Source organism: Martes martes, assembly GCF_963455335.1.
Source record: "Martes martes genome assembly, chromosome: 5".
Classification (NCBI taxonomy): domain Eukaryota; kingdom Metazoa; phylum Chordata; class Mammalia; order Carnivora; family Mustelidae; genus Martes; species Martes martes.
In genome coordinates, this window is record NC_137892.1 from 92,940,416 (window position 1) to 92,956,999 (window position 16,584).

Genomic DNA, 16,584 nt, shown 5'->3' on the forward strand with positions numbered 1-16,584 from the left:
CATAGGGGGGGAACATGGACTTGGTCCAGGTGGTTACCACTGCCATGTGTCCCTCCTCGGCAGAGGCTTTGGAGAATGGTATGGCAATGAGGAACCCCCGGCTGCTTCTCCCCACCATGCAGGCAGCTCCCACAGACACACACCACTTGAGGAAGCCTTCCTCTCAGAGTGACCAAATCGCCCTCACACCCACCCTTGGAGGCAGCCCCAGCCACCACAGGCAATGGCTTTGCTGCTGTCCGACCTATGGCACCCTCCCTCCAGACCTGGCCTTGTGCTCTGGCCACCAAGGCTGCTGGCCCAACAAGGACAACTCACACGCTAGGAGTCAGGCCTGCTGGCACCCACACCTGGCACCTGCTCCAAAACCCTTTCAGTTCTCAGAAGATCTGGGCCGCGGGCCTGGGTCTCTCAGTGGCTCAGAACAGCAGGCCGGTCTGGCCAGGGGGAACCACGCGAAGCAGAAAAGCCTTTCACTTAAGCAGCCCTTCAAGTGTCTAGTACAGTCGGGGCCGTATGCGAGGGTTGGAGCCCGGGTGTGCAAGTGTACGCAGAAGTGAGAGGGCAGCGGGCGTGAGTGTGCCTGTGCGCGCGTGGCTGCGAGTGAGCGCCGCTGTGATCACGGTCCCGGGGCGGGGAAGGTCTCCTCCCCCCACCTCGTTGAGAAATCTCAGTGAGTCACCGAGTGGTTCTGCATATTAATGAGCTCGCTGCGGCGAGGGCAGGAGCGGATTTAAAAGAGGCCGGGGCGGGAGGAGGGAGGCTGCGGAGAAAGCGCGGAGCCTAGCGCAGAAGCGCCGCGCGGCAGCCCAGGCACCCACCGACGGGCGCATCGGGAGCGAGCGGAGCCGGGAGGCGCGCTCCGGGCAGAGAGAGCCGAGCCGGCCGGGCGCCCTCCCCAGTCCCTGCTCCCGCGCCGCGCTCCTCCGGCCAGCATGAGGCTACTATCCGCCGCGCTGCTCCTGCTGCTCCTGGCGCTGTGCGCCGCACGCGTGGACGGTGAGTGCCCCGGAGGTCCCTCGTCGCCGTCCCGTCCCGTCCTGGAGCACCCGGGTGCGGACTGCAGGGCTTCCTGGGACCGTGGAGGTTCTGGGTGGGCACCGGGGAAGGTCCGGGACAGTAGACCCCGCACGCAGCTGAACGGCACCCCGCGCTCTCTCTTGCAGGGTCCAAATGCAAGTGCTCGCGAAAGGGGCCCAAGATTCGCTACAGCGATGTGAAGAAGCTGGAAATGAAGCCAAAGTACCCGCACTGCGAGGAGAAGATGGTTATGTGAGTTCTGGCTTCTCACCGTGAGCGTGTGCGCGCTGCTCTTAACCCGGTGCTGGGGCACAGCATGGGGCTGGATCGGGCGGGCTAACAAACATTCCTCTGTGCCTCTAGCAAGGCCTTGGACCAGCTTTTGTAACTGCCCAGCGAGTACTTGGGACGCTGGCGCGACAGTGTGAAAGAGAGTTTGGAAAGAGGGTCAGTGTTCCCTGCTCCGGAAACAGCCCTCTGGGTTCACCCTTGCTAAGATTCAAATGGGCAGCCTAGGTGCATGCACTGCCCACCTTTCTGGGTTGATCAAGGGTTAAATGGCTCCCCTGGTGCCAACTTTTAAAAATCCGGATTCAACACACACCCAGAACTATTGAACTTGCACCCAAACTAGGAGGCATGCTGCCTTTCTGTTACTGGAGAGAAATAAAAACAAATGTCTTTAAGTCCTCAGACCCTCCTTTCAGAGCCTTTTTCCGGTCAGGGGACTGCAGACGGCCAGTTTTTGGCTTCTAGTGATTTCATTTTGAGACTGATCCTTGATCTTCCACCACCTGCTGGACTCCCGTGGGTCCCTGAGCCTGAGCGGGGCTGTGCAAAGTGTTCTGCTGGGGTTAATGTGCCATGTGGCTGGAGCCCTGCTTGGTGGGGATGCGAGGAATATTTTAAAAACTGGGGCAGAGTGAGAGAACACTGAGTTTCCTTGCTCCTCTGCCTTCCCAATTAACCACTTGAGTCCAGCACCACTGTTTCCCCACCAATATGCACTTGGCCAGGAAGGGAGCCCTTGGCAAAGCAGCTACCAAATATCTGCCACGGACCATTGGCCCTTCTTCCCCTCCCCCAGCAACAGGACACACTTTATTCTCAGTCTGGGCAAGTGCCTTCCGTCTGCTGGACCTGCTTGCCCAAAGGCCTCCACACAGGGCATGCAAAGGCAACCCCCACCCCCTACGGCCACCTGCGGGCTGTCCAGCCAGGCTCAAGTCAGGGGAATTTGCAAAGCCATCAGGCTTGAGCTGAACCCCACTGCCTTCCCGCCCAGGCACCTAAATTAACCTCCTGTCCCTGCCCCTTGCCTTGCAAACCCAAGTCCAGAAAAACTGCCAGAAAATCCTTTTTGATGAGGTCCAGGGTTCCCACAAGCTGAAAGAAGAGATACAAGCCCTCCCCCCGCCTCCCCATGGTGCACAGGTAAGGGGCTGGAGATGACAGGGACACTGAAAATTAGGTCTGCACTCCTCTAAGTGCTGAAAACCACCCTACCCCCAAGGCAAGGTGTCAAGACCTTTCAGAGAACGAGAAGCAGGGTATGGGGTGCAGAGCCATCTCAAAAGGATAGAACCCTCGATAAACAGTCTTACTCTTTTTCCTGGCAAAACTTTTCAAATAGAGAGGACACTGACAGCAGTGGGCAGGTGCAAGAAGGCTTTATGCAGCCTTGTGAAAACTTGCAGGGGGCTCTGGAGGTCCGAACACAGTCAGTGTCTCCTAAACCACCCACACCCAGGTCTCCCCTCCCTGAAGGCTAAACATTCTCTCCCATCTCAAGCTCCTGAGAGTCTCTAGATCAAATGAGGGGCCAGCACTTTTGGCCAAAGCAGGTTTTCAATCACAAAAGCTGAACAAAAGCAAGTTTTCCAGCTCACCCTGAGTCACCCAGAAATCTCTGATGAGGCTGGGGGTGGGGTGGGGAAGACAATCAGTGGGAGCTCTTACACCAGGAGACTCCAGATTTTTTAAAGGGCAATTTGTGTCATACGTCCACTGAACTCTTGCCAAATCCCTCGGCACCCGGAACTGCTGAGGAGAGGGGACACAGGACCCAGAATCTCTGAGTAACTGCTGCGAACAGAAATCCTCAGGTCTTCACCCCACAACCAATTTTCACAGTCCCAGCATTGTGACATGCAGTTGAGGACTGTGGTGGGAGGGTCGAGTGTCCTCCCCTGCTGCCCCTCCCTTCAGGACTGGGGATGCTCAGCTTGTACAGTGACCTGAGGAAGGGATTTTCATCAGGCTTTACCACATCCTTTCATTCTGAGTGCAAAGGCAGTGCCGTAGGCAGACAGCAGTGGGCTCAGTTCCTACAGAGCAGCCAGGTAGCACACGGAGGAGACCAAGCACACTCCACCCTGAAGCCTGGCCCCGTGCTTGAAACCTAGAAGGAAAGACAGGACCAGGGGAGCAACTGGTCTCAGGGAGGGCCAGGGAAGGCAGAGCCCAGTCCACAGGCATTAGCAGAAGACCCACTCCTGCTTTAGGAAGCTGAGGTGGTGGTGGGGGTCTTGGAAACTAAGAGCACAGGGAAGGGAAGAGAACAAGTTGCCCAGAAATATTCTGCCCCCATACTGATGGCAAGAGTTGTTTCCTTTCTCCCTGTCAACTGGGATATTTGGTTCATGGTGGCCCTGCTCCCACCTAGAACTTGGCCCATGTGCCCTGACACTTCACCTTGGGGAATCTGTGGGGCCCTCACTGACCTCTCTCCTTCCCTTCTTGCTCTTCCCATTCCAGCCTCCAACCGCCCCTCTGCAACCCCACAGCTCATTCCCCAGCACGCAGTCCACAATCATCCCTTGCTTGTGCTATGACCTCTCAGGAAATGGCCCCTCTCACCTTCCACTTTTTCAAGTCCCCTATGTGGTCCTCATTCTGGAATACCATCCTTCCTCCCCGACCTAAAAGCTTCCTCCTAAATCCTGCTGCACCAGCGCTGCCCTGGCTGAGAGGGGCAGAGAGGTCCTGCCTCCTCATCCAGGCTGGAGCTCACACATTAAAGCTTCTCGTTCTCCCCGGCCATACCATCTTCCATTACAAATACTAATGACAGTAACTCTTCACTGTGCACCTACCAGGACTAGGCATTCTCCATAGATTGTATCATCTCATCACCCAATAACCCTAAGAGGTATATCCTAGTATTAGACCCACTTTACAGATGGGCAAACCCATTCAGAGAGTTTACCCAAGGTCCACAGACAGACCTGGGATTCATACTCTGCACGCTGCCGCCTGCTTCTCTGCCACAGGGCTAGGACCTCCACTGGGTTGGAACACTGGGTGACAGAAACCTGAAGGGAGGTCTTATTTTCCTGCCGAAGACTGAGACAACAGGGACTTCATGCTCAGGAATCAAAATGAGCTTCAAGGCCAGCAAGACTTAACTTCAAGATCCGCAATGCCTAGCCCTGGGACAATCTTCAGAGGATCAAGTAGAACAGGGTTTGAAGGGCCAGAGACCACATGTACAGAGCATGTCTATATCCCATCGCAAGCTCCTCATGTCTAAGGAAAGAGGTCTTAGCATGTGCACCTTGCTGGTCTTAGCTCTCTCCACCTCTCCACCCCAGGTTCAGAGAAGCTGGAACAGTTCCCTGAGCTTTGTTCTCCAAGGGAGACATAAGCCCTATAAACAACAACCTCATGGGGATAGGGGCAGGGTCGGGGGACTATCCCAGACTCTGAGGGCTCCAGGGGAAAAGTGAGAGCCTATGGGGACACCCAGAAACTTCCAAAGAGCCAGCCAGGCAGTGGGCACATGGGCACACTCCCATGAAAGGAGGGAGGGGGCCACAGTCTCTCAGTGTCCTGACTGGGACAGACCAGGACCACCCACAGGCCACAGTGAGGGGCTGTCATTCAGGCTCCTCAATCCTCCACCCCATACTGCTCCATTTCAGCATCACCACCAAGAGCGTGTCCAGGTACCGGGGTCAGGAGCACTGCCTGCACCCCAAGCTGCAGAGCACCAAGCGGTTCATCAAGTGGTACAACGCCTGGAACGAGAAGCGCAGGTATGGCCCACCTCCTTGCACCTTCCTTCCCTCCTTCCCCCCAGCTCCCAATCCTACACCCCATCCAGCTCATCCAGCCTCATGCAGTGGGTGAACACCCACCACTGTAGCCACAACAAGCAGATACCCAGCCCCGCTTACAGAGCCCCCACAGGGTAAGGAATTCACCACTTCCCAAGGCAGCGACTGCTCTCTTGGACAATTGGAAGCATCGAAAATGTATCCTTTTATGAACTAAAGTTTGCACCTTGCTAATGCTTTAAGTTGTAGTCTTAATTCCTCTTCTTTCTGAAGTAACTTAAGGTCTCCAGTCCTCAGTTTCCCTCTGTCAAATGAATGAGCCAGCACCCATGGCTGTCTGTGATTCTCATGTGGTAAAACATGACCACTTAAGTAACTGGGTTTATGAGCTGTAACACTGGGTACAACACCACGAGATGATGAGGACACTGCTTTGCCTGCAACATTCCCTCCCCTCAAGGTGCTGCCTGACCCCTGCTGCCCGGAAAGCTGATAGACACCCTCCCATGCAGGTGCAGGGAAGGACCTTGGGCTTGACCCTTTAAAATCAGAGCCACTCTTTTTTTTTCTATTTTTTTAAATTAACACATAATGTATTATTAGCCCCAAGGGAATCAGAGCCACTCTTAATCTCAGAGAGCAATAGTAGCCAAATGACCAGAGCCGTGAGCCAGACCCCTGTCCTCTCTGGACTCTGTTTCTCCATAAACAGAAAATGACTTCCCATCTCTAGTCCCCTGGGGTCCTATGTCTGGCAAGTTCCTGGTTTCCTCATACCACATGCAAGAGAACCTGTCCTGGAGCACACCCACTCCTCACACACTCAGGGCCTGTGTACACCTGTACCTACCTGTGTAGGTACTTCACAGGTAGTGAACTTCTCTGCATGCTCAGAGAAGCACTTGCATGTACACACACACACACACACACACACACACAGAGGACTTCCTCAGGAGCTGGTGCCAGCACCTCATCCTGCAGAAGGGGAAACTAAGGCTAAGTGGAGGTGAGGAGTAACTTCCTGTGAGCACAGGGCAGGAAGCCAGGCCTCCCAAGGTCACCTTCACCCTGCCTAGAGCGGCTGCCTGAGCCACCCCTCCCAGTGTCCCACCCACTTCTTCCACTCTAAGCTCAGCCCATGACCAGCTCTCCCCTGGCTGACACTTGGGCCCAACCCCAGTCCCTGAGCCTTCTGTGCAGCCTCCAAAACTGCCTCGTCTGCAGCTGCTTGAAATAGAAACTGATGAGAGTGAGAGATTATTTTCTACAGATCTTATGGGAATCAAGCCCTCTTTCTGGTTAGGGCAGGTGGCTCACGTGGCAAAAGCAGGACCTTCCCTGTCCACTGTCACGCTCCAGACCCTGTGTCATCAAAGTGGAACAAGGCTAACCTCGGGGCCAGTCCATGGAGGGAGTTGAGAACATCCCTACTGACTGCTGGCAGACACTCAGGCGGTCTGCACACTTTGTCCCTCAGCCCTCCACCTGGGCCCTAGCTCCGATGAATAGGAGGCAGGCATGGGACAATGCAGTCCTGCTCTTATTTCTGCAAATTCCAGTGAGGAGAGCATCTCCGTTACCAGGCCTCCTGTCACTTCATTACAAAATGAGCTCGTCCTCTTTCTGGGGAAGCTGAGGCGTCCTGGGAGAGGAAGGGGGCAATCTCTTGCCCTCCCCCTGTAAAAGGTTGAAAATGTCTCCATGAATATACAATGGAGAGAAAGGAACTACTCAAAGACTTCTTTGCAGAGACAGCAAGAGAGTGCTAAACATGGGGTAGAGGAAAGAGAAGCCAGCCAGGCAGCCCAGGCCTGTGGAGCCAGACCAGCAGCTCCCCGTCTCAGAGCCCCCAGCTTACGGCCACCACGGGAAGCGGCTGCATCAGGCAGAGCCCAGTTAGGTGGTCTTACTCAGAAATCAGGAATGAGGCAGAGGAATGGATGGGCTGTCTGAGTAGAAAGCATGGCCCCAGAATAGCCATGGGGCAGAAGAGAAGGGATTTAAGTACCTAAAGAGAGGCAGTCTGGAAGGTGAGAGGGAAAGGTCAGCGTGGGAATGCATAGAGGCCCCACAACCACTAGAGGAAATGACCTTGAGCCACAGGCCTTGCTGACAGCCCCAGCCCCAGTCCTGCTGCCACCCTTCAGTCTTCAGGCAGCAGCTTCTAGAACTAGCATTTTTCTGGAGGACATGCATTTCTGGGCAAAATACAAAGAAAGATGCAATCCTAAGTTGAAGGAGGGGATGCCTGTCCTCCCCTGTTGCATCCCTGCTCATGCTGGAGACAGACCTCATTCCCACCACTGACAGTCAGTGCTCACTGGGCAAATCTGAAGTCCCCTGTCTCTCAGTTTCCTCACACAGAGAGGGTTTGCTCCACAGGGCTTTGAGGATTGCAGAATGCACAAAGCCAGATTTGGGTAAGCTTTTGTGGTCCATGTGATGACCTCCTCTAAGGTGGTCCCCACTCCCACCCCCATTTCTCCCAAGCTCCAGCATTGCTGGAAGGGGAGCTCCTAAAGACAAGGATGAAGCAGCTGAGCCACCTCTGGATCACGTCTGAATCAGGCGGCCTCTGGATCACCTCTGTCATATCCTGAGCCACTTACACGGGTGTTTTCTCTTCTTAGGGTCTACGAAGAGTAGGGTGAAAAATCCCGCATGAAAAAACGTCACACCAGCTGGGAGATGAAGCGAAGGACTCTGCAGATTGAAAAAAAAAAAAAGCAACAAACAAACTTTTCTTTCTCACAGGCATAAGACACAAATTATATATTGTTACAAAGCACTTTTTACCAAGGGTCAGTTTTTACATTTTATAGCTGTGTGCCGAAGGCTTCCAGATGTGAGACCCTTCTCTCTCCTGTTCCAGACTTTATCACACACTGCTTTTTACTGAAAAGGGGGAAACTCATGCCTTTCCTTTGTAAAAAAAAAAAAAAAAAAAAAAATGCTTTTTTGTATTTGTCCAGACATCACTACATCTGAGGTTTATAAGCGCCTGGGAGGAACACAGAGCTGGGTGGAAACATTTCATAGCAGCACTGCTCCATTGCTAATGCAGGAAGCTTCCGCTCGGAGGTCCTGGCGCCTCCACACAGCTGCCACAGGCTCTCCTGGGCTCATGGTTGGTCACAGCCTCAGGGGGACTCCACAGTGGCCCCTGTTACCGGGCAAGCAGAAGCCAATCTCTCTGCCTCTGTTCTTTGAGGAACTTCAGTTTGGCTGCCAGAGAAATGTGCTTCGTCCACCTCCTCCTGGCCCCCGGTTTATTTTTGCATACTCTAAGAAACATCTCTAAGATTCTAGAATGGCAAAGCATAGGGTCCTTAAGGAAGGGGTTGGGTCTTCTCTCCTTCTTGTGAAAGGTTCACTGCTTCAGTACTGAATGCTCTGGAAGCACATGATGTTCCCAACACTGTTAGCAAAATCCAACAAGAAAGCTTAAAAGTGTACCCAGACAGGCACAGTGTACAACTACAGACACACATTCTATCGGTGATGGAGAACCTTCAGAGCATGTTTCTTTCCCTCCTTGCAATAGAACAGGCAGGACAGAAGCATTCTATCTGTGATTTCCCCGTGTCATTCTTCAATGTTAAACAGTGCAGTCCTCTTTTGAAAGCTGAGACGACCACGCGCTCCTTCCTTTGTAAATATACTCTTCAAAACGCCCCCTCCACACACTGCCCCTTCAGTATATGCCTCATTGTACTGCTGTGTCATATGCTATGCACATGTCAGAAACCATTAGCCTTGCATGCAGGTTTCATATTCTTTCTAAGACAAAAAGAAAAGTAATAAAATATATTTGAAATGTACCAAAATTCTAGACTACTGATGTTTTTTCTATTCAGTGAGGTCAGGATGACCATCAAATGTTTAGCACGTTGTGAATAAACAGGGACAGATGCTTTGGGAAGGAAGGAAAATATGTTTCCCAAATTCCTTGCAATATTGTCCCCTTTGTGGAATGCCATTATGGTCCTGAAGCCAGAAAGCTAGGTCTTCAAGCCTCAGGGCAGGTTCATCAGAATAACCAGGTTCATACATATGGAACTAAAGGGTCCCTATGTAGGGAAGAGAGTAAATGGGGGATCAGTCAAGATCTGTGTGGCCCAGGGCCCCATGATTCCACTGGGGATCAGGGAGAGGTGGCAAGTGCCCACCATGTGGCTGTGGGGCTCTGGAGCCAGGCCGTCTGGGAGCCACGGCCAGGGAAACATGGAGGCTCTCTTTTTGCTTCTGTGAGGTGGGGCTGATGAGCACATGCCTCATGGCACTTCTGGGGGCTGCAGGAGGCAGTTCACATAGAACACTCAGGGCACCAGGGCTGAACACCTGGTAAATGTTAGCACCCTTAATATTCACGACAGCAGGCCATTCTGTACTGTGCCCAAACCACCCACAGCCCCATATCCCGCTGTATCCAACTCAGCCAGGCCTTCAAATAGGCCTCTCTGTGCCCCCATGTCCCCCACACTGCACAGAACTGCCTAAAGTGGCAACCTCCACCTGTCTCCACTTTCTGTGTGCTACCCTAGGAACCAGGAGCCAGACACCCATGTGTGCATCACTTTTAGGATGGTTTCCTGTGTGCACACTTATAGGGACACATCGCAAATACCCTGCCCTAGCATGTCCTCTGCAGAATGCTACAGTAGACACTGTCCATCATGGCCTCATCTCCTGGCAATGCCAAGCTATACTACATGTATTCCTGAGGAAACTGAGGACGAGAGAGGTTAAGAAAGTTGCCCAAAGTGACTCATCACACTGCTCCAGTAACTGAGCCTGACAGTTTTTCTGCTGAGGGGAACAGGAGAGAGCAGGCCAGGGCCACCGTGAATGCAGGTCCTGGTCCCCCATTTCCCTTTATTATGGAGAAAGAAGGAATACTGGATAGGGAGGCCCAGACACCAACAGACAGAACAGAGCAGGAGGGCCCCAGGAGGAGGGCACATACACAGACAGCAGGCCTCTCTCCCTGGGAGCCCTGAACCCAGCCTGGCCCCAGATCGGCACACCATGGGGGCTCACGAGGGAGGACCACTGGAAGGAAGTTGGCTGAAGGACCACCCCCCACCCCCGCCCACCTTCAGTCTGGCAACATGGAGGCATGACAGGATGGGGCCATAGGGTACAGGGCTCGCTGTGCGGCTCCCCGAGTTTCAGGCTTCACCTTTCACTCATTCTAAACACACATCCCCCCCACTTGTTCTCTCTATCCCATCTGTGGTTCCAGTGCTAGCACCTCCTCTCCAGCCCTGCTGGCCCAGGTGTCCCCTTGGTTCTCTGATCTCCCCAGGCACAGAATGGATTCTTAGCAATCATAGCAATGTCCCTTTCCAGTGTCAAGCACTGAGCTGGGCACTGCCCTGCATGTTCTCCCTATACTCAGCCAGCCATGCTGGGCTACAGGTGCCCAGACAAGTTCAGAAGTTTCTTTAGGAGACATGGTCTGTAGAGGGAGAAGTAGACTTCAAGACCCAGTCCATCAGGGAGCAGAAGGAGTGGGAAATTTTATGTAAATGTCTCATCTCATCTACAGAGACCATGTGTCCCTGGAGAACAAAGACTGGGCTATCCTTCCTGATGACTGAGACCCTGTCCTCCAACAGGCAAGTATTAGCCAGACTGCTAAGAAGAGGCTCTCAGCCCCAACACTTCACTAAACACCAACTGAGGACCCTCAAGCACCAGGAACAGTGCTCTGCTACAGGGAAGGTGCCTTTTTCCTGCTTACAGAACTGTTGCCCATCGTTCTTCTCCTGGGGCCTTCCCCGCAGTTCTGTGAGGTGTTCACCCACCACAGTCCAGAAATGACGGTAACTCTAGTGCAGCAAAGCAAGGCTTGGCTGCCTTTTCAAGTGGTTCTCCCGGGCCTCCCTGTGGAGGCAGACAGGGGCACAGGGCACGTGGGGCAGCCCAGGCCCCCACACAGGCTCCACCTTCAGAGCCACCACTTCCTCACAGACAGGCACACTTCAGGATCAAATGCCTCACCCCCAACTCCTTCCCCACCCCACTCTTTCTGAAGGCCTGTCCTGAGCAGGCTGCAGCACTGCACCAGGCTTGACGTTGGGATGACCACGTCCTCGGAGAGCTCTGGCCCAGCTCTGCTGCTCATCTTCTCTGTCCAACTCAAGCCCTCTACCACGGAGCTTTTCCCCGTCAGCTTGGATCCTGGGTCAAAACCAGCGACATAATTGCAAGGCCTGGGGCAAAATAAAGATGCAGGGCCCTCTATTCAAAAACTAAGAATATCAAGATGGCCAGAGCAGAGCATCAGACCTTAGCAAAGGGGTCCATGAGAGTCACACTCTGCAAGCCTATGGAGCCAGCCCTCTACCGCGGGTAGTGACCCCAACAACCATCGGGGCAGCTCATCTTGGCCCTGAGTTATTATATGACTGGTACTACAATTTAATAGTCATATTTTAACTTGAACAGCTAACAAGATGTGCTCCTAGAAGCCAGGGATGATTTCTTACACTTGTTTGTAAAAATCTCCCAGAACCTGTAATAGCACTTGCAAGGTACTCAAACACTGTGAATTGATCTTAGTCTCAGGGAGCACCCTGAGAACATGCTTTCTGTACCCACTTACTGTGCCACCACTATGTGCAAAGACTTGTGTCAGGCACCATGGGGAACATAGGCGTGGTCACGTGCAGTCCCATCCTCAAGGGTAGAGTCCACTGTTCATCCACCCAGCCGCTGTCTCATTAGGAAGCATTTGCTATGTGTAGCACACCATGCTGGTTGCTGGGAATGACCTCTCCAGAAACTCCCAGTCTACCAGAGAGACACAGACTCACTTGAAATTGCCCACGGGTCTAAGCGCAGTGCACTAGAGGACTGCAAGGCAGGCTCCTGGCAGGCTCTGGGCCCCTCCAAAGGGGTGCCTCGCCCAGCCTTAGAGGAAGCAACCTCTGACCAACACCTTGATCAGCCTGGAGAGGACGCATGGCAAACTGCAAGTTGTTCTCAGAAGACAATAGGAAGTGCTGATTGCATCCTGGATCTGCCTGGCCTGTGACTCCTGGATCCACTGATAATAAGAAAGGCCAGCAGAGACAGGGAGCACCACAGCTAGAAAAGTCAGGAAGGCTTAGGGAATTCAGAGGGGCATGAGGAACACCAGCCACGACCCAGCTGAACCTCTGGGGAAACCAGCCACAGCTCCAAACTCTACCTTCCCTATCCCCACGCCCCCGCTGTTTCATGAATGTCTCTTCCTCTCCCTTGACTTTGCCGGCCATCTGGCCTGCCAGTGAGCCATGGCTGGGGCCAGCCTCCCCAACTTCATGGGCAAGGAAGCTGACCACAGCTTTCCTGAGCAACCTCCTATACGTGGAAGACATCATCCTGCTTTTAGGAACCTTAGGGTATTTTCCTGTCCTCCTCTTTTTGAAAAGTTGGAAAGATATTCTCAGAGGTGGTCAAGAAAGCAATAAAACCCAAATTTTCTTACTTTAAAGGTAACCTCTCCCAGCTTCCTCTTTACGGGGCCACTCTGATATGTGCCACCAGAGGGCAGCAAGGAGCAGGTCCACGGCTGCCCAGGGCTCTCTGGTTCCCTGAAGCCCCCTGAGAGCCCTAAGGGCAGTAAACCGGTCCAGGTAGTGTGGCCTATGAGCCAGACCCTGTGGTGAGGACCTTACCCACCTTATTCCACTGAATCCTGCTGACAATCATAGCAGGGCATTCCAACATAGCTCCACTTTATGGATAAGAAAACCAAGGCCTAGGGAGGTGGATACACTGCCCTCATTCACAAAACTTCCAGGCGGTAGACACAGGATTCAAACTGAGTGGTGTGCAGCAGGGCTTTTGCTCCCTGAAGTACACACTGTCTCACCGTTCCTGTTGACTCGGGCCCACAGGAGACTCTGCTGTGCTCTCACCCGGGGCTTACCTCCTATTTACTGAAGAAAGATTAATTATCTAGTCAACACGGGCCACACAGTGAGCCAGCCTTAGCCGGGGTTGTCTTGAGTGTGCCTCATTCGTCTTTTGGAGGCAGAAGACCGCACCCTCCACGTGCTCCTCCCTTCTCCAGCATGGACCCCACAAAGCGAGCCCGACCACCATGCCATGGTTGTTCGGGCCCACGGTCTAGTAGACGCAAATTCTGCTGGAGAAGCAGGGGCCAGAGACTTTTCCCGCAACCACCGAATCACTTCAACAAGCAAGATGACTGCGTCAGCATCCAGTTAGATTCAACATTTTAGCTAGAAACAAGGTGAAACCATCTCTGCTTTCAAAAAATTAATTCAAAGCTGGATTTGAAAAGAATCAGCTGGGCTTCATAATGAGCGCTGACATTGTGGGATGAATAGTAGGCATGTCTAATTGGATGCAAATGAGACTCTCATCTCATAGAGTTATTCCCCAGAGCAAAAGGGAAGGTGAAGCAACAGGCTCTTCCTTTCAACCCATTGTTTCCTTAAAGGCAGCCCTTGAACAAGAATCATTTCTAAATTACAAAGGCTTTTGTCCCTTTGAAATAATGATCTGCCAAGACAGACTGGAGCTGAGTACATGCATTAGTACAGTCAAAAAAATATTATAAACTGAGAAAAGATGAGAGGTAGAATAACCTTCACTTCCTTGATCGCTGCTAAGATACCAACCCTTCTGATTCCCTGCACTTTGAGGGGCAACAAAGTTTAATAAAAGCTGTAACCACCAGCATGAACAGTAGTTATTGAGTGCTTTCTCCATAAACTCTTTTAGTAGTCCCATTTTGCAGATGGGGAACTTAAGGCTTAGAAAACCTGAGTAACTTGTGCATGGCCACACAGTGGCCAAGTAGTCTTGGGCAGTGTCAAATCTTTGGACGCTTCCAGGTAGGGTGACCATATATCCTGGTTTGCCTGAGACAAACCCAGTCTATGATTGTTGTCTCAGTGAAATTATGAAGTGTTTCTTTTTTCTCTCTTAAAAGAGTTCTAGTGCAATTGATAAAAACTGTGATTGCTCCACTTACAGGGCCTGACAGGAGAGTACAGAGGATTTGGAATTGTGACGTATCTGAGAAATGTTCAGTCAGTTTCCCGCTTTGAACAACCTACTCCTAAGCTAGTGTGGGCCCTTTGGAAGTAATGGTGCCTCTTTAACCCTGAAGAGCACGACACAGAATATTCCAGGGCAGCCTCCTGGTTTCTCCTGTTCTGCCCTGGTCTGCCTCCTCTGCTAAGTAAAAACTGAAGCTGGTGCCCATGGAGTGCTCTCCGGGGAGCAAGCACATGGTACTCCGGAGACCCATCTGTTCAATGAAGATGCAAATCAAAATCCCTATCCCTTTCTCTGTGTCTGTTCACATGAGACTCCCCAGACAACTGGGAGCATCAGACTCTGGTTTCAGGAGAACAGAATCAGCCAAGCAGCTGTACCTCCCAGAGGACTGAGGGAAAAGTGTCCCTTGATGATGTGGTTGGCATGCACTGTGAGTGGGGAATTAGCTACTTCAGAGGAGCAGTCATGAGATATGGGCCTCTGACATCATCCTATTCCGAGGCAGGGATCCTGGGGAGGGCTGAAGCATATCAGGAAGGTTGGGGAAACCCTGCAGAGACTAAGGTGCACTCCCTCTCCTCACATCAGTTCCGAGCACCTCTCCCCTCCAACTGCCCGCTGCGGGCAGTGGTCAAGTCTGGAGCACTTCACTACCACAAGGTTGCTCACTGGCTTCCTTCTCTAGGCCTGGAAGGAGCTGTGGTGAGAGAGAGGGCACAGCGCCAAGACTCAGGGTATGCTAGATCCTCACTTCACTGGGCCACCTGGAGCTGTGGCAGCTCGGGCTGGGGGTGGGGAGAGAACATGAGACCTTCAGGCTCACTGACTCAGCTGTTCTTTCCATGTTTAGCCCTTGGGCTGGCATCCTGTTCCTGAGGCTGTAAGATATGTTCAGTTGCTGCTCTGCCTGACTTGCTCCACCCCAGATCCCAAAGGGGTTCTCTGTACCTCTCCCCTTACCCATCTAGTCAAACAGACCCTCATGGGATAAATCACAGAAGGGGCCTGGGTCCCAGCATCATGTACCAGCCCCAAGTGTCTGCAGAGCTAAGAGTGCAGGCTTCGAGCCAGATGGGCCCATTCAATCCTGGCTCCTCTCCTTAAAAGCTGAGTGACCATGGGCAAGTGACTTAATTTCTCCTAAGCCCAGCTTTATAATTGAGCATTAAATGTTTCAACACAGAAGGTAAAAATTCAATACATGGTTACTTATTATTATTACCATCCTACCTTTAAAATTTCCAACGTGACATTTACCAGGCATAAAAAGGCCAGATGTGGGGGCACATATCTACCAAGAAAAGAAGTTGGAACCTCATGTGACCTTCCATACCTCAGTTCATCATTTATAAAATAAGAATGATAATAATGCTTAGTCTCAAAGAATTTTTTTTTGAAAAACACTAAATGAGACAATTCAAGTAGAAAATGTGAAACCCTGTGTGGCACAAATAGGCACACAGTAAATCGGCAGCTAGTAATAACAATAAATTCACATTAGTCACAAGAATATATTTAACAGGGGCGCCTGGGTGGCTCAGTGGGTTAAAGCCTCTGCCTTCGGCTCAGGTCATTATCCCAGGGTCCTGGGATCGAGCCCCACATCGGGCTCTCTGCTCCGCAGGGAACCTGCTTCCCCCTCTCTCTGCCTGCCTCTCTGCCTACTTGTGATCTCTGTCTGTCAAATAAATAAATAAATCTTTAAAAAAAAAAGAATATATTTAACAATTTAGCACAGACTCTCACATCTGGGGGAAAAAAAAACACCTTAAAACCTAGTCCCACCTTGCACCTAGTAGCTAAATTTCTTTAAAGTTATGTAATTTTTTTAAAAAGATTTTATTTATTTATTTGACAGACAGAGATCACAAGTAGGCAGAAAGGCAGGCAGAGAGAGAGGGAGAAGCAGGCTCCCCGCTGAGCAGAGAGCCCGATGTGGGGCTCGATCCCAGGACCCTGGGATCATGACCCGAGCTGAAGGCAGAGGCTTTAACCCACTGAGCCACCCAGGTGGCCCTAAAGTTATGTAATTTTTAAACTGCTTTTGAATGCTGCCTGCCCCCCCACCCCGCAAAAAAAGCTGATGTATGCAATGTTTCATTCTCCCTGGAAAAAAAATCCACAGACGTTTTACAATTTCAGATTATGAGATTCCCCCAAAGTCATCCTAATGATTCCCTAGATTCTATGTGAGTAATTCATGCTTTAGACCATTCCAGATGGGGCATCCAGAGGCTGCCTGAATGCTTCTGCTACCAGGAGCCCCACAACTCATAACGCAGCTCACTCTGTGGTTGGAAAAGTGCTAAAAAGTTGTCCAGTTCTTCCTTGAACCAGGATACTAAAAGATGCTTCCTGAGGCCTATCTTTGGAGTAACACAGAGGTAGCATGATGATACCTTTTCCAGGTGCCAACCCTTGGCATTTGTGGAAGGCAGGACCCAGGCCATGACACACCTGATCCTCTCCAGGTTAACCCTGG

The 16,584-nt window shown here is 51.9% G+C and overlaps 1 protein-coding gene across 1 annotated transcript; it reads left to right on the forward strand.

Moving 5' to 3' along the window:
- The first annotated feature begins 359 nt into the window (after window positions 1–359).
- Window positions 360–7,866, forward strand: CXCL14 (C-X-C motif chemokine ligand 14). Its single transcript, XM_080803732.1, has 4 exons — window positions 360–999; window positions 1,167–1,272; window positions 4,944–5,057; window positions 7,709–7,866. Exons 1-4 carry the CDS (start codon window positions 936–938, stop codon window positions 7,722–7,724), a joined length of 300 nt encoding a protein of 99 aa, XP_080659858.1. The 5' UTR covers window positions 360–935; the 3' UTR covers window positions 7,725–7,866.
- The last annotated feature ends 8,718 nt before the right edge of the window (window positions 7,867–16,584 follow it).

What these genes read in the sequence shown, in the direction of transcription:
- CXCL14 (XM_080803732.1), top strand. Translation starts at nt 936, where the DNA reads ATGAGGCTACTATCCGCCGCGCTGCTCCTGCTGCTCCTGGCGCTGTGC. An exon ending in GTGCGCCGCACGCGTGGACG is followed by an intron (nt 1,000 to 1,166) that starts GTGAGTGCCCCG and finishes TCTCTCTTGCAG; the next exon opens with GGTCCAAATGCAAGTGCTCG. An exon ending in TGCGAGGAGAAGATGGTTAT is followed by an intron (nt 1,273 to 4,943) that starts GTGAGTTCTGGC and finishes GCTCCATTTCAG; the next exon opens with CATCACCACCAAGAGCGTGT.